At 49.2% G+C, this 24,697-nt stretch overlaps 1 protein-coding gene and 1 long non-coding RNA gene across 8 annotated transcripts in view; one reads left to right on the forward strand and one right to left on the reverse strand.

The window, feature by feature from the left end:
* Positions 1-15,058, forward strand: part of RNFT2 (ring finger protein, transmembrane 2) — a 25,014-nt gene extending 9,956 nt beyond the window's left edge. For 5 of the 7 annotated variants that reach the window (XM_056504404.1, XM_056504407.1, XM_056504408.1 and 2 more), the window contains 6 exons: positions 392-492; positions 1,695-1,848; positions 10,258-10,407; positions 13,045-13,110; positions 13,977-14,078; positions 14,908-15,058. In XM_056504404.1, coding sequence (XP_056360379.1) covers positions 392-492; positions 1,695-1,848; positions 10,258-10,407; positions 13,045-13,110; positions 13,977-14,078; positions 14,908-15,042 — 708 coding nt within the window. In that variant the 3' untranslated portion in view covers positions 15,043-15,058. Of the gene's footprint in view, positions 1-391; positions 493-1,694; positions 1,849-4,869; positions 5,884-10,257; positions 10,408-13,044; positions 13,111-13,976; positions 14,079-14,907 lie in introns of those variants that run through there. The other 2 variants (XR_008841695.1, XM_056504409.1) reach the window with 2 other exon arrangements.
* A 537-nt stretch (positions 15,059-15,595) lies between these two features.
* On the reverse strand, positions 15,596-21,992 carry LOC130259762 (uncharacterized). Its single transcript, XR_008841696.1, has 3 exons — positions 15,804-21,992; positions 15,708-15,741; positions 15,596-15,677 (listed from the first exon to the last, which is right to left on the reverse strand). It is a non-coding gene; the product is annotated as an uncharacterized LOC130259762 (long non-coding RNA).
* Positions 21,993-24,697: the final 2,705 nt, after the last annotated feature.

The raw sequence follows: 24,697 nt of genomic DNA on the forward strand, positions 1-24,697 counted from the left end.
ACCTGAGCACTGTGTGACTTTGGGTCTATTTATAAAACACCCCTTTGATGAATTGTCACTCCAGCCAGGTGACAGCTGAGAATTTAGGACAATATATGTGAACTGGATTTTTTAAAATCTGCTTGTCATACTACATTTTAAATATCAGGAGGTTTTAGGTGTCCCAAGAAAGATCCCATCTTTGAAGATGCATTCTGCAAGTAAGGCTGTGGTTTTCACCAGCTTATTTCAATAATTTCCATTGGAAAAGTTACCTGAGTGAGAGACATTTCTAAATAAACTAATTACTGAACACTTTGTTAGATATTTGCATCCCCTGGGAGCAGATGAAGGCTCAGCCCAAGTCTCAGGATTTTGAGCTGAAATAACTCTGCTTCTTTTCCTTGCTCAGGAGAAGAGATCAGTGCTGGTTGTCTTTTGGATCCTGGCCTTTCTCACTGGAAACACCCTCTACTTGCTTTACACATTCAGCTCTCAGCAGCTTTACAACAGGTGAGCAAAACCTGCATTGCACAGGGTGGGAGCAGGTGACAAATTTCCTCCACTGTGGGAGGAAATTTGTGTGCCTAAAGGATCTGCTGTCTTTGTTACATCTTTGGAATGTTTTCCAAAGAAAAAAGAATGTGTGTGTCACAGTGGATTGTCACCTGTCAGTAAAGGAATAAGCAGTGTGGGATGGGCCAGGGTGTGATGGTGTCAGAGCAAAAGTGACCTCTGGATTCCCATTGTGACCACTGCAGCTGGACAGCAATCCTAAATCTGATCTGGCAGAGGCACTGATTTTCCTCTCACAATGTTTTCAGTCTGTCAAGATTGGAGTGTAAGACAGGAGGTGAAATAACAGTGTTCTCAGGGCTTGCAGGCACTTGGATCTGAGGTAACTAAGAGAGTTTTGCCTTTCAAATCTTGACTGAATGAATCCTCAAACACAGAAAGGGTTTGGTTCAGCACTTCTTGTAAAGCAGCCAGGAATAATGGCAGGAATAATGACAGCAGAGAAAGGGGCAGAGCTGAGAAGGTTTGGATGGGAGAGGCCAAGCTGTGGGATTGCCTGGATGGAGTTTTGGGAGGGGGTGGAGAGGGAGGGATGGCAGGAAGGTGTGGAAGTGAAATCAGTTTGCAGCATGAATGGGACTAGGTTAAAATAAAGGCTAAGCCATCTAAAATAAAGGGATTTTAGGAATCTGGGCCACCCTACAGACAGTTCAGAGTGTGGATTATTAGCAGTGGGCAGGCTGGGCCACAGCTCCAAGAAATGCCGTGTTCCTGGGGATGGGCAGGGCTCATGCCCAGCCTGGTGTGTCTCCTGCTTGCTGTGTGGGGACCTGGGGCTGTTCACAGGCCAGGCTTGTCAAGTTAGAAATGTCTCCCTCACTTTTGTTTCTTTCTGGCTTATTTTTTTTCATTTCCTGATTTATTTTTTGTTCTTGTTTCTGGTGCATGAATAGTAGTAAAGTTTCTGTTTCTGTTTTTAGGGTGTAATTTTACCTGTTGTGCTGTGCCAGTGTTGTGAGTATTTTAAATTCATGCTCAGGCTTTTCATTTTGGGTTGGTTACTTTACTTTTGATTTTGGTTTTTTGGTTTTTTTGTTTTTTTTTTTTTCTGTTATGTTTTTGCTTCCTACCATGAGGCTTTGGCAGGTAAATATCCTGAAGGTGGATCCTGTTTTTTGAGTAGTAACTGTCTCTTTCAGCCTAATATTCCTGAAACCCAACCTGGACAGGCTGGACTTCTTCAACCTCATGTGGATTGTGGGCATTGCAGATTTTGTGCTGAAGTTCCTCACCATTGCCCTGAAGTGCCTGGTGCTGGCCCTGCCCAGGGTCATCCTTGCTGTCAAGTCAAAGGTAGGAGACTCTTTCTCTTTGATAATTTGATGGAATCAGAGAATCATGGAATAGTTTGGGTGGGAAGGGACCTTAAACCCACCCAGTGCCACCCCTGCCATGGCAGGGACACCTCCCACTGTCCCAGCTGCTCCAAGCCCCATCCAGGGACATTTCCAGGGATCCAGGGGCAGCCACAGCTGGACAAATATGGATGGAAGGATAAAAACATTAAAATCTTTGGCAGAAAGTCACCTGGGATCAAGGGTTGGTCTTTGAGCCATCACAGACCTGAGCAAGGCTTTGGTGGTGGTTAAAGTCCAGAGAGGTGAGGTGAGCATTGCTTGAGGAGGAATCAGTGCTAGCAGCCACAAAACTGCTTTTCTCATTAAGTCTTGTTTTTTGAGTAATCTCTGTAAATTGATATTTCTGAAGCAGAAACCTCTTCATTTCCTGGGGAGAAATTGCAAGTGTTTGACTCTTTGGCCTCCACTTGGGTCAAGGAAGTAACTGGGGTAAACTGAAGCAGTTCTAACCATGGGAGAAGAAATATTTTAATTAAATGCTCATGAAACCATATGAAGACTAAGCCTAACTTTTAAAAGTTTCTCACTTCATTCCCTCTCTTAAAACACCTTGTGATAAGTTTTTACTCTTGCAGTTCTCTCATGCTGCCTCTTCCTCCAGTCAGAAGTTCCCACATTTCAGGGGCAGGTTGTGCAGTGTGTTTTATTTGCATTCAGTAAAGAAACTTCCAGGCACTGCTGGGATGAAAAGCACTCTGTGGGTGCTGCAAGGTTCCAGCATTAATTGCTGAAAGTCCCAGGCAGGGCCCTTCAGGGGGTGTCCAAACTGGGAATAGTTTTGCTTAGAAATGACATGGGTGGCAGGGGAGTTGAGCAGCTTGTTCCTGCACAGCAGGACTATCTGAGATGGTTATTAATTTATTTCTGGCATTTGTCCAGTTTTTTTTTTCCCTCTTTTATTATTATTATTATTATTATTATATTTTGGGAGATTAATGTGCTGGGTCATAATCCAGGCTGGGGAGGGAGGGAGAAGTGATGTGAATAGTGCTCCCAAGATAAATGGCAGTGTTGGAAAAGGTTCACAGCCTTTGCCTGCTTGTCTGAGAGGCATCCCAAGCACTCATTAATCCTTGTCTGCAGAGAAGAAAGAGCAGGGGTCTTTATTTGCAGCTCCAGTGAGAGGCTGGTAGGATCACATCTGTCAGGGGCTTGTAATGACTCAGAGCACAGATGCTTCATTTTTAATACCTTTTTCTGGAGAGCAATGTGTCTCACTTTTTTTTTTTTTTTTTTTTTTTTTAAGCTCCTTTTTGTTTGGGATGTTGTGGATGGTCTTGCTGCCACCCCCCACCAAACCTGGGCTTGGTTCTCTGCCCACTTCAGCCATTAATCCAGCCAGGGAGGAGATCAAATTTAGCAAGAGCAAACTGGGATTCTGGGCTGGGAGGGCTCCAGGAGAACACAGGACACATGGGAATGGTAATTGGTGATCACAGAGTCCTTCCCTGAGCTGCTGAGCCAGCCTTGCACAGCTGAGGGGTTCCAGTGGAACCTTTTGCTCATTTAACACTCCCACTGCAATTTAGGCACCTTAACTTTGACCAAAAAATTTGTTATCAAGTTTTTTTGTCTGAATACTTGCCAGGTACAAAGTTATTCCCTTCCTCCCAAAGTCCTCCAAGCAGAATTTCTGCAAAGCTAGTCTGGCTTTTGCTGCTGCTCCTTGGGATCCTCTGAACACTGTGTGGGTTTTGCTTTTATTCATCAGTCTTTATATCTCCCCTCACTCTTGTCTGCAGACTCAACACCAACAATTTTTTGAGTCTTTTCTCAGAGATTCTTAATTCCAAATCTTCTTATTCTCTTCTGGACTGTCTTCATTCCCTCCCTGTTTTCCAGACCGTTTCTCCAGTCTGCCAAGATGAATTTGGAATAAAATCCTCCTTTCCAATTGTGTTTACAGTGTCAGCTGTACATTACTCTGTTCCATCAAGATCATCAGTGGAGGTGGTGAACAGCACTAAATGCTTACATCAGCTGCATCTTTTCATTTTGAAAATAAACACATAAAAAATCTGGGTTAGAACACTCAGTTCCCCCATCCCAAGTACCTGGGTCACGTTTTCCTAGCATGGCCCATCACAGGAAAGGCAAATTTTGGTGTAGATTTCTGAGATTTATAACATCAGTTATAAAGTTATATGCTTTACCTGAGAAAAAACAAACTAAAATTGAGAAAATGGGCAAAATCCATGATCATTGGTGCTTGAAGTGTGAAGCATGAGAGCTGCTTTATTATGAGGGTACAGCCAGCCTGAGTAACTCAGAAATTCAAGATTCTGCAAAAAACTCCTCCAAAGAGTAAGGAAGGACTGGCAGATTGAGCTGAGCTCATCATTCCTTTGGAAGGGGGGGCTTGGCTGAAAGCTCTCCATTAAAAAAGGCAAATAAGATCATTTGGTTCAATATAAAATGAATTAAAGTAAATTAAACTGCAGGAGCCATGTGGGCTGCAGAGGCTTCCATTGTTGTGCACACATCAAGGGCAGCTTTTCATTTTCACTGCTGAGGAGTGACAGCTTGAGGGGGGTGGAATTCCAAATCAGGAAATAAATAATAAAAAGACCCAGTTGCCAAAGATTTCACTTAGGAAATCCCAGATGCCTGCAAGGCTCCCATCCCCTCCTCATGTTGTTGTCAGCAATCTGAGCTGGAGAAGTGAGTGAGGCATGGGGGGAGGGAGAGGGAAAATCAGAGCAAGTGGGGCTGTGAGAAGCTGTTATCCCAAATTCTTGCATCTGTGTATCCCTGTCCCTGTGGGGCACAAAGATACCAGGGACATTCTGATACATAAGAAATTCTAAATAAGAATTTTCTCAATGCAGAGCCAAGTTACAGGGGAGAGTGAAGATGCAGAAGAGGACTGACATTATCCCCTCACTGCAGACTTGAAAATACTTGGTGATTTTTTTTTCCATTTGATTGTTTCATTAGTGCTTTTTATTTTTTGAAGTTCCATCTCTTCAAGTCTGGTCAGAGACAACTTGGCCTGGATGTGGCAGCAATTCCAAATTCTGTTCTTGGATCTTGGTGCAAAAACCTTCTTCAGGTGCACATCATGTTTCCTGCCAGAGATGGGTACAGCACATTAATTTCCATATTCCTCCTGAAACTGCACCTTTTTCTTGTCCTAAGGGGAAAACAAAAAGGCTCTTGGAGCATGTGAGTCCTCTAAAAATACAGAAGCAATAAAAGCTCACTGAGAGCTGGCTCATAGATGATTAATGAAAAACACCCAGGCAAAGGTGTTGCTGGTCCTTTCCTGTGCAATGAGGGATTTATTGCTGCTCTTCCCTCCCAGTGCTGCTGGAGAGGTGATCCCAGGCAGGTGAGAGCCCCTCCCTCATTCCCCTCTGCTCCTGGCCCTGGGGAGCTCACTCAGAGGCAGATTCACCCTCCATGAGCAGCAGTCTGAGCTTGGATCCTCCTGAGCCACAGGAGCTCCAGCGTGTTCTGCAAAGGCTTTTCCTTTGTGCTGTCCCACAGTCAGAAGTGTGGGATTTATTATTTACAAAATTAAAAGCTAGCTGAAGCCTGAGAGCAGGTGCTGAGCAGTGGGGACTCCTCTGTCCCCCTCCCTAAACCTGCTTTGCAATCACTGCTGCTGAACTTCTTAAAAATCATTTCTCTTCAGTGCTGTCCCAGTTTAACTTTCCAGTTTAGGATACAAAAGATGTGATTTTCTGAAGTCTTGTGCACTAGCTAAAATTCTCATTTTCCCCTCTAGTCCCCCCTTGACCTTGCTCCATGCCTCCTGATGGATTCTCACCGTGGTGCCCCATGCCACCAGGCTGTTTGCTGTGTCACTCTGGGAGCTCTCTCTGCTTTACTGCTCCTACCCCAGACCTGGAACCCCAGCACAGCCTGCTCTCCTCTGATCCAAACTGCCAGCAGGTCTCCAAAGCTTTTTCTGAGCATCTCCCAGTTTCAGAATAAGCCCTAGAGCTGCTGGCAGCTGAACCAGGGGGACTTGGAGCTTCCCTGGAGTGCTGCTCACACCTTGCAGCTGCCCCATTGCAATTTCTGTCCCTTGTCTTGCCCCACTCTGCTTGTGCTGTGTCAGTCCTTGCTGTGGGGAGGCTCTGGGGGAGTCAGCATTGCCTCTGTGCTGTTTAATTTTAATTATGCTGCTCCATGTTATTTTTCTGTGAGACTTGTCCCCTCCATCACCACACCCCAAGGATGAAGGAAGCTGTTGCAGCAACTGGAAAGTTCACAGGAAACAAAGAGGCTGCTGGAAGAACATTCTGCAAGTTCAAGTTGAGTGCTGCACTGGAGAATTAAATCCTGTCCTTTGCCAAATAATTCCTGTGTGAGTCTAGAGAAGTCAGGTAGAGCTGCAAGCTGAAGTCAGTGGTTCAGCTTTTAATGGTAATGTGATCTATAAAATGAAGTGCTTTATAAAAAGTCTAATCCCAACACCTCAATTTGGACACCAAAACAACCTTACCTTGACCTTTGTCTTTCTGTGGTTCAGGTTCTCACTTGGAAAATGCAGGGGAAAGCTGTCCCTGAGGTCAGCCAGCCAGCAGCATGAAAATAAAGGGGTTTAAAAGAGTTTTCTGTAGTGCTGATGTTGTAAAGGGACTGAAGAAACTCTGGGGATGTGCTCCTCTGAGCAGAGCTCAAATGGCAGGAGAGGATCAGATGCAGGTCTGCCATCCAGGAGTGAGGATGTGACAAAAAACCAAGAAATTCCACACTCAGTGTGCAAAACAGTGCAGACTGAAAGGCTGCAGAAGGGAAAGTGCAATTGTATGAAAATGCTGAATTCCCTCTTCCAAATGAGTGCTTGGTTTGAAGTATAAAAATGATCTTTCCATGTGGTGAAGGAGAAAATGGGGGGGATTATACACAAGTCATGACTTGGTTTTTAACTGAGTGTTGAAAAAAGGATTCAGAATTTCACCCTGTGGTATCTGAGGCTCATCAGCAGAGCTGCTGAGATCTCTGCCCCACTAATGAAGTGTCTGAGAGCAGCAGCAGCAGGGCCAGCTCTGCCCTTCTCACCCTTGATGAGAGCTGAGCCTTTCTCTCTACCCCCACCCTCACCAGGAGCCACAATTCCAGGTAATTTCTTATTTAATCTCTGTTCAGCTGGCTCCTGCACAGTCCAGTCCTGCCCTGGGGCTGGCTCACAGGCTCACCAGAAGGATTCTGCTGATCTTAGAGAGCTGTTCAGTCCCTTTACAGTGCATTGCAGAGAAAATCCCCAGATTTACACAGATTTTTGTGACACCTGGCAGAGCCTTGCCTTATTTCAAGCTGTGGTGCCAAGTCAGATGTACAGGAGAAATAATTATATTTGTGCTTCATATAACACACAGTTCTAATCTTGAAGGAAAAAAAAAACAGGTGATATATTTTAGCTGGATTTTTCAGACAAAATACAGCTTGAGACAAAGATTTGACTTTGAAAAATGTAACCTAGATAGCCAGGAGATAACAGAGCTGAGAAGTGGCAGGCAGGTTCCCAGTGATGGGAGCTATCAGAAATCTACATTTCACTGCTGAAATTGTAGGGAACAATCCTCATTTCCTGAGCTTCTGGTTTAGAGGGAGGGTTCACTCCTGCAGCAGCCCTTTGTAGAATTATATCTGATTTTTCTGGCACTTTTCCTAGTTTAAAAAACAGGCTGGTGTGGTGCACTGAGAACTTCCTAGTTCTCTTCAAGTGATGCTCCCTGCCTCCTGGAGTCACTCCAAACTCCCCAGCATTTCATGGTGGGTGCTGTTAAGGATGGATGGATGGGATGCATCCCTTAAAACTTAACCTCACTCTTGGGAGGCTCTGAGCACGTCCCTAGCTGCTGAAAAATCCTGGTACCCTGCAGTTCTTCCTGAAAAGCTGCCTGACAGAAGGGAATTCTGAAACTCTGGGAAGCTGTGCTTGGGTACTGAAGTTTGTCACTTGCTGGTCCCAGCTGGCTGTGGCTGGGGTGTGCAGTGTGGTCAGGCTGTGTGAGCTGTGGGATGCAGGATGCTGCAGCCCTGGCTGATGCAATGGGCAGCAGGGCTGGATGGAGGGGGGAGGAACCAGGGGGAAAGCAGAGTTTGCTGGTTTTGTCTTGCTGGGAGCTTTCATCAGAGCCCTGTGGAGGGACACGGTGACAGCAGCTGATTTCTGCCACAGGAACACCCAAAATAAACAATGAGTGCATTGCAGCACCAGCTGGGGAGGGAGCTGGGGCTAATGGAATTAATTTAATTAATTACTGCTGTGCTGTCTGTGTGTGCAGTGCCAGAGGGATTGGGGAGGGGAGGGGGATGGGGGTGGGGGTGGGAATGGGAATGGGACTGGGAATGGGATAGGGATAGGGATGAGATGGGGATGAGGATGAAGGTGGGATGAGGATGAGGATGAGGATGAGGATGGGGATGGGATGAGGATGGGGATGAGGATGAGGATGGGGATGGGATGAGGATGAGGATGAAGGTGGGATAAGGATGAGGATGGGATGAGGATGGGGATGAGGATGAGGATGAGGATGGGGATGAGGATGAGGATGAGGATGGGGATGGGATGAGGATGAGGATGAGGATGAGGATGAAGGTGGGATAAGGATGAGGATGGGATGAGGATGAGGATCAGGATCAGGATGAGGATGGGGATGGGATGAGGATGCGGATGGGGATGGGGATGGGATGAGGATGGGGATGAGGATGGGATGAGGATGAGGATGAGGATGGGATGAGGATGGGGATGAGGATGAGGATGAAGGTGGGATAAGGATGAGGATGGGGATGGGATGAGGATGGGGATGGGGATGAGGATGGGGATGAGGATGAGGATGAGGATGAAGGTGGGATAAGGATGAGGATGGGATGAGGATAAGGATGAGGATGGGATGAGGATGGGGATGGGATGAGGATGCGGATGGGGATGGGGATGGGATGGGATGGGATGAGGATGAAGGTGGGATAAGGATGAGGATGGGATGGGATGAGGATGATGAGGATGGGGATGAGGATGAGGATGAAGGTGGGATAAGGATGAGGATGGGGATGGGATGAGGATGGGGATGGGGATGAGGATGGGGATGAGGATGAGGATGAGGATAAGGATGGGATGGGATGAGGATGGGATAGGGATGAGGATGAGGATGGGATGAGGATGAGGATGAGGATGGGATGAGGATGAGGATGAGGATGGGATAGGGATGAGGATGAGGATGGGGATGAGGATAAGGATGGGGATGGGGATGAGGATGGGGATGGGATGAAGGTGGGATAAGGATGAGGATGGGATCAGGATGAGGATGAGGATGATGAGGATGGGCAGGGCAGGGACGCAGCCGCTCCGGCAGCAGCCGCTGCTGTGACCTCACTCGCGTCCCGGGGGACATGAGCTCATGAGCTGCCGGAGCTGCGGGCAGGGCTGGGTTTGCGGGGAGCTGCAGGATGGCCCGGCAGTGATCTCATCGCAGCCCCCGGGGAAGGCGCTGCTCGGTCCCGTCCCCACCTCAGCAATTAGTGATTGGCCTGCGATGACATCACTGATGACAGAGCTAACTGGGACAGCGCACAAAATTCCAGGGGAATTTCCCCTTCTCCAGCAGCTTAGCAGATAAAAGGATTTTGACAGGACAAACCCAAATCTTTCAGTGCAGATAAAGCCACTGCAGATTAGGCATTGTTCTGGCTGGGTTTGCCACCAGCTGTCCCTGCAAACAGCGTGGGGCAGAGCAAACTGGGGCTGGCCCTGAAGGACACACTCACTCAGGCTTTGGTGGGGGTTGACAAAGGATGCTGCCCATTCTTTGTGTCTCTTTTGAGAGAGAAGCATTGCAAGCAGCACTCCTCCCCCTCCCCACCTTTCCCCCCTTGAGCTCTTCGGGAAGGTTTTGTCCCTTTGAGTTTTGAATGCCCTGAGGGTTGGATTTCCAGCACAGTCCTTTTGTCTGTGCACCAAGAGCCAGCACACACCTGGGGGGAGGATGCTGTCAAACATAATTATTTGATTCTTTGGGATTACTATAAAGTTGTCAGGAAGACTGAGGTCACTTTACATTTAACCCCTGTACCTTCAGGTGGAGTATAAGGTCAAAGAGATCTGACTTGCTTTTCTTTTCTCACTAATAATGACATCTGCAATTTACATCATATTAACCTTTGCTTTTCTGCAGCATCATCCACATACACAATTCACAACCTGCTCTAAAGTTAGAAATTCCAAAATGCAGCACAGCTGGGTCAGTGACAGAGCCCTGTGGAGGAGTGAAGGGATATTTATTGATCCTTTCTGGGCCCAGAGTTCAGTGGTCTGTGCCCCATTTAACATATTAAACATTCTTTTGCCCTCCTGGTGAGGGCTGTGTCTCACCTGCCTGGTTCCTTGCAGGGCAAGTTCTACCTGGTGATTGAGGAGCTGAGCCAGCTGTTCCGCTCGCTGGTGCCCATCCAGGTGTGGTACAAATACATCATGGGAGATGATCCCTCCAGCAGCTACTTCCTGGGGGGCATCCTCATCATCATGTACAGCCTCTGCAAGGTGAGCAGCACCCCCTGGGGCCGTGGCAGGAGCAGGGAGCAGCTCCAGGACACCTGGAAGCTGCAGCAGCCCAGCACAGCCCAGCACACTCTGCTCCCCAGCCCGTGGCATTGCTGGGCTGGGGGAGGATCTGAGGCTGCTCCCAGGGTTGCATCAGACTCATGAGGTCACTGCTGCTCTGTCAGAGCCTCTCTGCAGAAGCTGCAGGGGAAGGGAGCTGGCAGTGCTGGCAGAGGGGCTGTTCCTGCAGTGTCAGCCAGGCAGGCTGGGTTCTGCTCTGAGTGCTGCAGGGAGAGAAAGCAGCACCCCAGCCCTGCCTGGGTAAAGCAGGTGCCATTCCAAGTCCTGGTCTGGCTGAGACAAGTGATGGGCAGGAGAAATTCGTGTTTCCTCAAAAATAAGAGCACAAGGTTGGTATAATTGTAAATGAGTAGGTGTGATTTAGTCAGAAGAGTCCCAGGGCTAGAAATAATTGTGTTTCTCATGGTGTGTGTTAAAAACTGCCCAGGGGCAGAGCAGTAGCTGAAGCAAACTGTGATAAACCAGATGTTCCCCCCTCTGAGAAGGGCCAGGCTTTTCCATCCCAGCCCCCTGTCTGTGCCTGTGGCTCTGCAGGAGACTGAAAAACAAAAACTAGAGAATAGATCCAAGCTGGAACCAGCTCAGAGGAGCAGAGCAATGCTGAATTATAGTCTAGCTCTGTATTGTGTAGGAGCAGGGTCATGCAGCCCCTCCTGCCAGGGGCTTTGCAGTTCTTGTGAGCAGATCAGGCAGAGGAGGTGGTGGCCAGTGGAGAGAGGAGGTCACAGCAGGTCTGAGAGCAGCCAGGAGCAGGGGCAGGGCAGGAGCACAGGAGGCCAGTGCAGCTCCTCTCACAGCCCCAGCTCCTTCCTGCTCCCTCTCTGTGCTGGGGGAGGCTTGTTGGCCCTCCCAGAGGTGCCATGGCCTGCACCCTTCCCTGGCAGCTCAGGTGCACAAGAACAGATTTCAAGTGATCTTTCTTCTTCCCTGCTTGCAAAAGTAACTCAACACCTGGGCAAGGGATGCAGCTCCACTTGTTACAGCTGGAGAAGCTCAGAGTGGGAGGATTCTGCTGCTTGGAGCAGGGGCAGCCAAGCTCAAAGCCACAGCTGGCAGGGAAAGGCCCAGCAGCTGCAGGGCACAGGAGGGAGAGGAGTCAGCCCAGCTGAGCTGCAGGAGCTCCTCAGGCTGGCACAGGTGGCAGCAGCTCCTTAGGGGTTAACTTGATGGTCCTGCCCTGTGGAGCCTTTTTAGGGAGTGTTGGGGTGATCTAGGGTGTAAAAGCAGCTTCATCTTGGGAAGTCTGTGTCCAGGGCAGGGTGAGCCCTGTGCACACCAAGGGGAGTGGGAGGAAAGGGGGAGCTCCTGCCCCAGGGCAGGGCAGGGAGCCCTGGCTGTGCCCATCCCATCCCAGGCACCAGAGCTGCTTGCCTGAGACACTGAAAATATCCCCAGAGGAATCCACATTAGCAAAGCCACAAACCACATTAGAACAACCACAGAAGCCAGTTTGGCACTGAGAGCTCCTGTGCTGCTGGCAGAACTCCAGGGCTGGGCTGGGGCTGTGCCCCCTCCCCTGCACAAGGGGCAGGAGCTGCTGGGAGCTCTGCTGGGGCCTCTGGCTGGACTGTGTGGTCATGGACCTCTTGGAGAAATCCCAGGTGTTCACAAGCACAGCATCCAGGTTGTGGGGTTTTTTTAATGATGGCTGGTACAACAAAAAAATGGGTGGGGAATGGATGTTCCCCTCTGAAACACACAGATTTTGGGGGTGTGGGAGCTCCAGAGGGCAAGAAATGAGGGGGGATATGGGCTGGGAGAGAGGAGATGGAGCAAAGCAGCCAGGAAAAACTGGGAATGCACTGTGGAAAAGGACTGGAGCCCATCCTGGTTGGGGATGGAAGCTCTGAGGCAGTGGTGGCTGTGCTGGCTGGAGCATTATTGTACCTTCATCTGCTCCCCAGCCACTGCAGGATGGGCTCAGTCACACTCAGCAAACACACAACAGCAGAAAGCAGCTCTGAGCTCCTCTCTGAGCCTGGCAGGGCTGCACTGCAGCCCCACAGCTCCCAGGGCTGCTCCTTGCTCTGCTGCTGCTTCACACCTTCAGTTCAGGGTGCTCCCTGTGCTCTGCCACAGATAGGGAAGGTAAAGGTGGTGGACTGGATTAGCTCTTCAAGATATTTTCTTTTTGTTTTGCCTTTCCTCTTTTTCCTTTCCCTTGCCTTCCCTATGGGCACAGATTTATTTTAGCCCTCTCCTCTCTCCTCTCTCCTCTCTCCTCTCCTTTCCCATTCCTTTCCCTTTCCCTGTGGGAATGGGTTCATTTTAGCCCTTCCCTATTTTTGGACAATTGTCCCCAGCTCAGCCCCTCTCTGTGTCCTGTGAATTCCTCAGTTTGCTGTCAGCTGCTCCCAGAGCTTTTCTGGCCATCCCTTCCCCACAGTCAATTCCCATTTATTACATATTTAATGATCACCATTAAATCCCTTTTGGCACCATTGTTCCTTTTTCCCCTCTGAGTATCCATTTGGAGAATGTTTGCTGAGTTTCTGGACACACACACACACACAGAGTTTGGTGAAATTATCTGAAATGGGATGTGTTTTTTTGCAGTCTTTTGACATCTGTGGCCGTGTGGGAAGTGTCAGGAAGGCACTGAAGGTCCTTTGCACCCCCCAGGTAAGGAGTTAAATGTAGAGGAGCAGCCTCAGAGCTGGAGCCTTGTTCCTGCTGAATGATAAAATTGAAACTTGCTCTGTGCATTCCACAGAATGAAGCAATGTTATCCCATGCTGGACAAGCTGGGGATGTCAGGAACCTTTTCTGCCCCAGCTGTGGGCAGAGATTGTTCCTGTTCTGTCTGACTGGAAGCTCTAAGGTGGATTAATCCATCTGCAAGGAGCTGACAGAACTCTGAGTGCAGAGTGTGGGAAGGGCTTTGAGGTGCCTGATAGTGGCATTGACAGAGACCCTGCAGTGCCCAGAATTACCCCAGGCACTCACTGGGCTGACACTTGGATCTTTTAAAAGGTCAAATCAAAGACTGTGGAGGAAAAGAACCTCATCAAAGTTTGTTAGAATTTACCTTGCTAGAATTTACCTGGATTGGGCTGGTTATTTTCCCTCAGAGGTTTCTGTTTCCCCTAAATCTGTTACAGTGGGAGAAGCAGCATTTACTTTCCATGTATCTAAAGTGGGCAGCTGCTGCTGGTACTCTTTCTTCTATTGTCTTCTGCTTGCTAACAATAATAGTAATACCTCCCTCCATCTAAACACCCCTGCAAATGATGCTGAATTAATCCTCTCAGCTCCCTGTTGAGCTCATTAAACTCCATTATCTTTGCTGCACAAGTGGAGGTCCTAAAAGATGGGGTGAGCTCGAGGGAAAGGCAAACAGGGAGCACAGAGCTCCAGCCTCCCTCTGTCCCCAGACAGTGACACCCTGTGATTCCTGTGGGGAGCCTGGGCTGAAAAGCAATCTCTGTGCACATTTACCTTCCAATCCTTTGACATGGGCTGGTTTTGTCCCCACCTGTCCCTGCCAGACCTATGGGGTCCGTGCCACGAGCCAGCAGTGCAGTGAGGCAGGAGACATCTGTGCCATTTGCCAGGCTGAGTTCAGGGAGCCTCTGATCCTCCTGTGCCAGGTAAGACCCCAAACTCCCCTGCTGCCATTCTTCAGTGAGCTCCTGCACTGGGGAGAGGCACAGCCAGCCTGGCAACTTCTCAAATCCTTTGCTGGGTCTTGATCCAGCTGCTGGTGGGTGTTTATTGCCCTGGGTGACCACGGGATTGTGGCAGCTGATGGGGTGAGCATGGCTGGGATGGAACAGCTTGTGGGGCAGGGACTGCAGTGGGCAGTGCAGAGCTGGGTCTAGAGTGAGCAGAGTTTTACCTGCCCCTTGAGGGGGCTGGGTAGCTTTGATACTCCTTTTTGATACCAGGGTTATCAAATTGAAGCCATCCTGTGCATCAAAGGTGCCTCTTAGCCTTGTTGTGAACATCTGGGCAGATGTTTCCAAGCTGGAAGCCCCTGAGAAGCTGCTTTTGGATGTGCTTGGCAGAGCTGGGATTTGAGGAGGGAGATTTCTGCTGACTCCTCATGTCTGCAGGAGTTCTCAGCTTCTCCCAGCTCCTCGTGCTCCCCCCTTGCCCTTTTCCTGCTCCCCAGGTCTGGGGCTGGGAGAGAACCTGGGGAGGGGTCAGTGCTGAAACAAGAGGAGGAGATAAAAGGATTTTGACATTTATTGGAAAGGGGAAACTGCAGAACAAAGCAAATGCAAGGAGCAGGGGGGAAAAGAAGTTATTGGAGCTGAGTAAGGACTCAGAAAACTCAGGGAACTGAGGATGGAGATGCAGGGGAACCCCCTCAGTTATTAAAACCCAGAGTGATAAACTGAACTCTGGCAAAGTGGGGCTTGTTTCCCACACTCTGTGGGTGCCAGCTGCTGCTGGTGACAGTGCCTGTGTCCCCAGCACGTGTTCTGTGAGGAGTGCCTGTGCCTGTGGTTCGACCGCGAGAAGACGTGTCCGCTGTGCCGCTCGCTCACCGTGGACACGCTGCGCTGCTGGAAGGATGGCACCACCTCTGCCCACTTCCAGGTGTACTGACAGCACCCACAGCTCAGCAGCAGCTGCAGCAGCCCAGGATCCCTGCTCAGGGCTGCTCTCAGTCCTTCTCCCAGCTCCGAGCCAGCAGAACAGCTGCGGCCGGTCAGAGCTTTGCCCTGGAAGGAGGGGAGGAGTGGGATGTGTTATGGCAAACCCCAGGGTGTTCCTGGAGCTTACAGGGTTATGGAGTGTCTGGGATGTTTCCTATTTTCCTGTCCTTTCAGTATGGAAAGGGCAGGGGGGCTGTGAGTGCATGTGCTGAACAAAGCTGTGCTCAGGCTGAGGAGCTGCACGTGACCTGGCCCCACATTCATCCATGACTTTATAGAATCACACAGCACCTGAGAACTCTATAGAATCACTCAGCACCTCTCTCTGAGAACTCTATAGAATTACACAGCACCTCTCTGAGAACTCTATAGAATTATACAGCACCTCTCTCTGAGAACTCTATAGAATTATACAGCACCTCTCTCTGAGAACTCTATAGAAATTCACAGCACCTCTCTGAGAACTCTACAGAATTACACAGCACCTCTCTCTGAGAACTCTACAGAATTACACAACACCTCTCTGAGAACTCTATAGAAATTCACAGCACCTCTCTGAGAACTCTGTAGAATCACACAGCACCTCTCTGAGAACTCTATAGAAATTCACAGCACCTCTCTGAGAACTCTGTAGAATCACACAGCACCTCTCTGAGAACTCTCTAGAATCACACAGCACCTCTCTGAGAACTCTCTAGAATCACACAGCACCTTTCTGAGAACTCTATAGAATTTTACAGCACCTCTCTCTGAGAACTCTCTAGAATCACACAGCACCTCTCTGAGAACTCTCTAGAATCACACAGCACCTCTCTCTGAGAACTCTAGAGAATTTTACAGCACCTCTCTGAGAACTCTTCCCAAGCAGTGCTGCAGAGCTTTGTGTCCAAAGCTGCAGTTGGAGAAATGTCATTTCCCAGCTGCTGTTTTTCCAGTTGATTCCACAAATGGCACGTGCTGTCACCTTAAGAAAATCCCAGGGAGCTTGGGAAGGACCCTGCCAGTGAAGCTGGAAATGAAACTTCCTTTCCCTGGAAGTGTTTTTCCTCTTTAACTTTCATGATGGGACTTTCTGGTTTCCCAGTTTCTGTGGAGAGCAGAGGGAGGTTAAGGTTGAGTTGGGTTTGTCTGGGTGGGAATCCAGCACCTGCCCAAGAGCACCTCACAAACTCTGTGTGTCTGCCAGGACCTGGCTGGGTCTGAGCAGGGCAAACCAGAGCCCTGAGCTCCAGCAGGAGCTGCTGGGGAAGGAGATCCCTGGCAGGAATTCACAGGAATTAGCCCCATCCCTGTGCCTGAGGTCCCTGCTGAGGTTCTCAGAGGGAGCTGCTGTTTGTTCTGGAGCTTTCCCTGTCCCCAAACCACCTCAGCTCCCACCCTGTCAGGAGCAGGAGCATCTTCCCAGCTCATTGCCATGGAAATGCCCAGGGTGGCAGCCCCACCCCAGCCAGCAGCAGGAGGAGGCTCCTCAGGGAAGGAGCTGAGTCTGTGCTGATGGAAACTCCACAGGGGAGGAATTAAAGCCAACGGGAGCTGATGAACAGGATTAAAATAACAGCTCAGTGTGGCTGGGGAGGAATGGTGGGAGCAGAGCAGAGCTGGGGAGAGGCCAAGCCTGGCTCAGGAGGGCCAGGGAAGCAGAGGAGGAAAAGCTTTGCTTTCCAAAACAAAGTGATGTCAAATTGTCTAATGGATCCTGTGACAGTGCAGAACTGAGCCATGGAATCTCATTGCTCTCTAAAATGGGAGTAACTTCCCTGTCTTTGGGATGGAAGAGTTCAGAATGGCAGGGAGCAAGGTTTTCATTGGGCATAAAAATATTACATGTGATAGCCTGGAATATTTAGCAGGAAAAGGGGAAAGCAGTGATTCCATGGGCAGGGAGTTCCTGAAAGGCCTCAGTGTCACTGCAGTGCCAGTGAACACAAGGCTTGCTGCTTCTGCTTTCAAACCGTTTGAAAAGCTCCTTCTCATTCTGATCTTTTTTCCCTAAATGCTCCTGGAAAATGTGTTTGGAGAAATGTGAGAAAAGCTCAGTAGGAGCCCAGCTCCACAGAAAGTGTGGGATACACTGCTTCAAATTTTGGTTTTATTTGGTGGCAAGGCAGGAAGTCAATGGAAAGTGTAGGTTTGTATTCTTAAAGTTTTGGGGTTTTTTTGGGAGGATGGTCCTACCTTCTCCTAGAACATGACACTTGGACCAGAAAACATCCAGGGGAAACTTCAGTTGCAATGACAGCTGCTGGGAACCTGTTATTTCCATGGGAAAACAGGGAAGGCTGTGGAATGAAATTCCTCTGAGAGAGGAAATAAAACCCGGAGCCTTTTTTTAGCCATTGAACAGTTATTTTTCTTTTTTTTCTTTTTTTTTTTTTAATAAATTCCTTATAAATATGTACAAAGAGTCTCAGCATATGAAATTCCTTTTACAAAAGAGAGAAGCCCCATCCAGCCAGGACCAGGAGCCTCCTGGAGCTCCAGGACTCCGAGCACAGGCCCTGCCCTTGCTTTGGTGAGGGGAAACCTGCACAGTTACATCCCAGTGGTACTGGATCAGCAAAATGCCAGGAATTGGGCATTCCCTGCCTGCCATTCCCTTGGCAATGCCCCTGGGAGAGACTGGGGAGTTTGCAGTGGCCTCAGGACTAATGAGGATGGGAGGGTTTTGTGATAAACTCTGGTGAATGACTGGAAAAGGGATGCTGTCAAAAGCCAGGGAATTAAATCCCACTGCAGCTGGGTCTGCTCTGCTTGGTGCCACCTGTAACTACTGATGGAGTAACTAATGGAGGTGTAATTAATAATGTTGTAACTAATAATGGCCATTTAATCTTCAGATGCTTTCAGTGAATATTTATCAAGCTACAAAGCACTTCCTGTAAATATTAAAAACCTTGGGAAATTCAAGCACTTCAGTAATTGCCTGAAGTCACATCAAAATTCACTCCTGTACTCAAATAAAGATTGTCAGGGAAAAATATTCACCTGTTTGTATTTTGTGGTGTGGAAACCCAAGGCAGGAGCAGCAGTGAGGATCCCTCCCCAGGGTATCTATAATTCCCTCAGCCCTTGGATCTGGGATTGGCATGGCCACAGTCTCCTCACCTGGTGTCATGAGATGGAAAGTTCAGCTCACACACAGCAAAGTTACACAAGAATGAGGCTGAGTTTGAAGCCTGGATTGAAAATCAAGTTTGCTGGGAGCAAACTGGCTCCAAGGAAAGTTGTGCACCTGCTGGGGAGCTGGGATACAGCCAGGGGGGTTGGACATGGACAGTGTGTGTCCAGGATTCAGTGTGGAGCCTCAGCCAGTCTGTTCTATGCATAGCAGGCTCCTGTGGACATCAGGGACAGATGTTGTGTAGGAAATTGAGCATGATGTGCTGTTCTGTCCTCACTGGGCTGTTATTCACAGGGCAGTGCAGTTTTCCAGCTGGGAATGCCTCATTCCAGCCTGTCTGTGGACAGACACTGCACCACTTTAACCAGTTCAGTTTGCCCTGGATTTCAACAGCAGGAACTGCTCCTGCTCATGCTGAGGGTTTAAGAGACCTTTATAACTTTTACTGTGATATAGAAACAAAACAGACTCACAAATCAGATGAATTGGCTCAAGAAGTGTTTGGGATTTAAGGGAATTGCTCAAAGAGGAGTTCCTGCCTCCCTGCTCTGAAGCAGGAGCAGGATGGGATTCTCCCCATCCCCACTGACAGCTCCCTGCTTTGGGTGATTTGCTGGAAGTTTCCTGGGCTGCTGCCCCTCCTGGGAACACCAAGCTGGATGACAGGAGGCCTGGTCCCATCCCATGCTTTTTCACCTGCTGAAAATAATTCTGTGGGAGAAGAGGAGGGAATGTGGAAGTCATGGGCCAAGCCCTGCCCTGGTGCAGCCCAGAGTTCACTCCAAAGGAGCTGAGCTGGTGGCAGAGGAGCAGCAGCCCACACCAGGCTGCTCTTTTACCTTGGAATACAGAATCCCAGGCTGAGCTGGGAGCTGTCTTGGCAGAGAAGTGCTTTAAAAATTCATGAAGAGTTCCCTCCCAGCCGTGCTCTGCGCAGACTATGAGCTCATGAGTCGCTGGTGAAACCTGAGAGGGCTCAGTTTCTCCATCGGGAGAGCCCTCCCCGCCCTCCCAGCTGACCCAGCCCAGGGATTGCTCGGCTGCTGGGAGAAAACAAAAGGGCCAGAGGGGAACTGTGCCGGTTTCCTGCCCGCAGGAGGGGACAGGGAATTTCCAGGGAGTTCACAGCACCCTTCCCTTTCCGTGCAAACACCAAGCAGGGGCAAAGCAGATCTCGTAGAAAGGATAAAAACACTCCTTGTTAAAAAATGGAGGCGTTCAAGGATAGCAAGTACACCACAAAATGTAAGGCTTTGACAAATCTGTACCCTCAAATAAGGAATTCCAGTTCTGTACAGGGAATTCTGGCTACAAAACTCCAAAACTTCACCCTTGGTTCATGTGAAACATCCACTTTGAAACTGCAGAAGTGAAGCAACCCAGGAACAAGGCAGGATTTGGGGTGGCAGACCTGCTCTGGTTTCCACCATAGATGTGGTTGTTCCATGCTGGGCAGGACAAGTCCTTTACCATTTTTTGCTGACTGTTTGGAGCCCCTGAGGAGAGCAATCCTCTGGGAGCTCTGAGGTTTGGGAATTTCTACAGACAAGCCTGTCCACAGAGAGTTGGGACTGAGGGAGATCAGCCAATCCCTACACTGGGGCTGGTCAGATTTGGGGGCTCTCCTGAGGTGAGGAGGACAGAACTTCCTTTCCTTTTGCTTGGCTGTGCTGTTCCAAGGGAATTGAAACCCTGGGAGCAGCCTGAAGGCTGCAGCCCCAACAGCCAGGGCAGCAGGAGAGCCAAGCTGTGTGCACAGGGAAAATGGAATAATGCCTGTTCCAGGTGAGAAGTTCATTACATTCAGAGCTGATAAAGGTGAGGAATCTGTGGGAGAGCCTCTGAGGGATGTGACCCAGCTCTGGGCCTGTCCCAGGGCAGAGCTGCAGGGCTGTCCCCTACAGCCAGTGTCACATCCATGGTTCCTGTTCAGGTGGGGCTTGTGTGATTCCACGTGCACAATTTCACTCCCACATTCCAGGGATTTGCAGAAATTGGTATTTTTAAGGCTCTGCCCAGCACTGGCAGCACTGCTGGAATCAGCTGAGGCTCCTCCTTTTGTTAGAAGAATTTGTCCATGTTTCTGTAGGAGACTGAGCCACCAAGGGGTTCAGGATGCTGAGGATTACTGAGCATCAGGCCAAAAATGGCAGGGAAATGTTTCACTGGTCCCTGTGGCTCTGAGACCATCCAAAGGGTATGGACAGACAAACTACACAGAGCTACACCCCCCCTCCCAACACTGCACATCACCTAAGGCAGGGCAAGGTTCTTCACTAGGAACAATCTGCTCTTCCAGCAGAGCCCTTGCTGCTGTTTGGGGATGGACTTGGATCAATAACAGCCAGGAAAATGTGTGCAGGGGCTCAAAACACTGCAGTGAATATTTGATAAAGGGAGAATTTAGCTTTCACATTGCTTAGAAACATTTCTCCTGCAGCAGTGGAAAATGCAGAAGCGGCCACTTGGCTTCTTCCTGGGCTGGGTGAGGGGTGGGAAGTATTTCTAAAACACAAGGAGCCAAATTTCCCTTAGAAATCGGGTTCTAACATTCCTTTATGCCTTTGAAAATGCCCTCCCTGCCACGACAGGGTCAATTTTCTGGTGCAAGTATCTGAAGGTAGGAAAAATGTTTCTAAAAATCTGTGCACAGGTTGCTGGATGTGGAAGGTACCCAAAATCTGACAGGTAGTTTTGGCTGCAAGGAAAAAAGTGCTCAGTACTAGACTGAAAAAAAGCCCTTTGACTTCTAAGGCCAAGTTCTCCTGTTATCCCCTGCTCTAGTGATCAGTCTGGATAAGAGTTCTCTTCCCTGGTTCATGGGATTTGGGGTTGAATAAATCACCATGCAGGAGAATTCCCAGCTCTGGAGCTGTAGGAAGTGCTGCTCTAGCAGACTTTGATGTGCACACTGCAGTGGAAAGGGCCTTGTGTCCTTTCCACCTCAGTGCCTGCTGCTTCCCAAGCTCCACACTGTCAAAAAGAAACAGAACTGCTCCAAAGAAAAGGAGTTTTATAAAGTTCTGGGGTAGATTATTTGTTTTGTCTTAGTTTCTGCAGAGATTGAAAGAAAGAAAAAAAAATAGCACCTTCTCAACAAGTCTTATTTTTTGCCATCTTGTGTATAAATATCAATAACCAAAATAGATCTTTCCTTGTCCCACGTTTCAGAACATCCTCTTGGGGAAACTGTAGCACCACAGAGAGGCAGTTTAGCCCCAGACAAATATTAAATGTAGCACCAGAGAAACTAAAGTCATAGGAAAGCTGCTCTCCCCTGGTGCCAGAGCATGAATATTTACACACACAAACTGCTGTCCGAGCTGCTCCGCACCCGCTCCCGCCGCGCCCGCGCTGCAGCACCTTTGGGATTCCCAGGTTGCTAATGTGGGTGTAGATTCCTCCTCATCCTGCTGCGTGGGTGGGGCAGCAGGGCAGGGGGTGGTGCCAGCAGGGCCAGGCTCAGCCTGCAGGAGCAGGGCTGCTCACAGCAGCGATCTACAGGGAATGTCGCTTACGCTCTCGACAAGGCATGCACGCGTCCACGTCTGCATACACAGGGTTACATTCTTCTATATATAAGCAGGTTTTGTGTCTCTGGTTTGCTGCTGGGCCCTTGAACAGCTCCTTCGGGCAAATCCTCCTTCTCACGTCGCCCAAAGCACTTCCAGCATCTCCCACTTCTTCCTTTCTCTCCACTCTTCACAGCTGCTGCCCAGGCTCTGGATTCCCTGGAGGAAAAGGGGAAACAATTTTCTCCAAGGGCACAGGGTTTGCTCCAGCCTAAGAAAGCAAAAGAATGGAGTCGGGTGTTAATTATGTGGATGCATTGGGTACAATAAAAGCTTCTTTTGAATTTATGCTTGAATCTCCTACTAAATGTATGACAAGAAGAGGTGTGGAATTTAAGGGGAGGATGGTTTGTGGCTCAGACAGGACATGATGCCTTTGGCACTGGGTGCTGCAGATTTGTGGGAGCTCTCTCCCTTGCAAGGCTCCTTTTGGATGCTCTGTCTTCATTTACATCATGTTTACAAAAATCTGAACTTTTAGGGAAGCCATTAAATTTGTTCCAGGTAGGCAGTGGGGTGCATGGAGTATCACAGGAGACTGGAAGAACTCACTCATTCCTGGCTCCACCACTGATTAGATTTGTGGCCTCGGGCAAACCACTGCTTTCATTCTGCTGGAAAATGAGGGCACTAATAACTTCTTTGCCTCACAGGTGGGCTTCGAGCCTTAATTAATAAAGTGCTCAGAGAAAGGCACCCATCTAAGTGCAAATTAGCAGGAGAGGTGCCCAAGGGGCATCTGTGCTGAAATTCCCATTTCCCAGCGTTTATCCCCAGTTTGTTGAGAGCAGCCGTGGCTGGGGCAGATGCCGTGGATATCTCGTTGGCAGGCTGTGACAATGAGAGATCCTAGAAAAACCTGCACGGAGAAATCTCTGCCGGCTGCCAGAGGAGGTGATTTCACCGGCTGGGAGAAGGGGGGGCGGGTGGGTTCTGATGGTGCAACTGCAGCAGCTATGAAGTCACAGCGTAATTAGGGCTGGCCAACAGCTCCGGGGCAGATCCTGAGCTGCCTTACTCTGGAATCCCTTCCCTTCCTGCTCTCCTGCCCTGCTCACAGCAGCGGGAAGGTGGCAGGAGACAGCCTTGGGATGGGCTGCACCTCCAGGGAAAGAGGTGAATTCTGGTGCTGCCACGGACTCTGAGCAGAATCACGGAGTGGGAAGGGACCCAGAGGGATCATCAGTCCAACTCCTGACACCAGGACACGCCAGCAATCCCACCCTGTGCCTGAGAGCAGTGCCCAAACCCAGCCTTGGGGCTGGGACCTTTCCTTCGGCAGAGGACTGAACCGTGCCTGCTTTGTCCCAGCTCCTGCCAGCTCCACGCAGGATGTGGCAATTCCAGCCTCTCCCTCCCTCATCCCCAGCCTTGCTTTCTAGTTTCAAGGAATCTGGAGCACCAGTGGGAATAGCTGGAAGGAGGAAGGCCGGGATCCCCATCCTGGCCGTGATCAAGGCTGCCAGCCAGCCCCATCCCAGGGCTGCTGCACCTCCACGCTCCATCTCCCACATCTCACCTGCCCTCTGGAAGTGCTGGAGAATCCCAAAGTGGTTTAGCAGAGCTGCTTGGCCTTTCTGGCAGAAGGTAAATAGGAGAGGTGTTGGCTGTGTGGGAAGGGACAAACACAGCTAGACAAAAGCAGCAGCTGGGCACGGGGAGTCAGTGCAGAGCCATCAGGGATAGCCCAGTGCTTGGAATGAGCCCCTGCTCAGCCTCCTTCCTGCATCCCCGTGTGCTCAGGGACAGGCACACAGCACCAGGGCACTCTCCTGACCTGGCAACACCAGCAGGGCACTTGGGCACCTGCACTCCCCACAGAATCCAGAGCAGGGCACAGCCAGTGAGTGTGGCACTGTACAAAGCAGAAGGATGTGGCTGCCTCCACTCCAAGAGGTGAGCGATTTACTCAAGTTACACTGGAATAAAGAGTTCAGGAGTTGATTAAAGGATTTCCTCCACAGCAAAACCATTTAATCCTTATTTATTATTTCTCCAGTAACAGCACTTCCAACTGCCAAGCTCTGAACCCTTGTCCTGCTGTGCCACCCGTGGCTGGCAACAGATCATCCGTGCTGTCACTGTATTTTACAAACTGTCTCTCTATGTCACTTAACATATAGAAAATCTATAAAAACCTGTAAAAGTTGATAAATCCTAGAACATCTTGAACTCCAAGCGATAAATCTGCTCCAGGGCAGGCAAAGAGCTCAGCACAATGTTTATGCATCTCACAAGCCCCATTCTAAGGGGCTTAAATGGCTCTTAAGTTTTGCATCAGCCTCGTGCTGGCCTTTTGCAGGAAGGTGAATTTCATGGAAAGAATAAAAGAGAACCCCAGAATCCTGGCCCTGAGCCCATCTCTCAATAAACCAATTTTGAATATCCTAGGCTGTGTTAAAGCAATTTCTGGGTGCATACTGGCTACATTGCCAGTATCTGACTCATTAATGGAATATACTTTGAGCCAATTCTGATCTCATTTACAGCACCGTAAATCCAGGGCAACCCAATTGACTCCAGTGGAGTTACTCCAAATTTCCCACAATAGGCACTCAGCAGACAGAGCAAAATTTGGTACTTTGGGTCTGAAAAAGGCTGAGGAAAGCCAAACTACATCCCATTTGTGCTGGGGTGGATAGCAAGTTGGAAAGAAAGCCAGCATACCCCTTCTGTAGAGCTGCTGAAAAATTGATAATTTTATGTGCCATTCTTAAAAGGCTGAAACTTTGGGGGAAGCTAGCCACAAAACTATCAGCATTTTCATATCCTTATAAAATAAAAGGAATTATGGCTGACTGCCTATATGAAAACTGCAGTGTCTACTGGAAACATGGATGGGAGAGATAAGAAAAAATTTACTTCCTTTGAAGTTTTTTTATGGGAACTGACATTCCCTTTGGTGATGTATC

Source organism: Oenanthe melanoleuca, chromosome 15 (assembly GCF_029582105.1).
Source record: "Oenanthe melanoleuca isolate GR-GAL-2019-014 chromosome 15, OMel1.0, whole genome shotgun sequence".
NCBI classification, from domain to species: Eukaryota; Metazoa; Chordata; class Aves; order Passeriformes; family Muscicapidae; genus Oenanthe; species Oenanthe melanoleuca.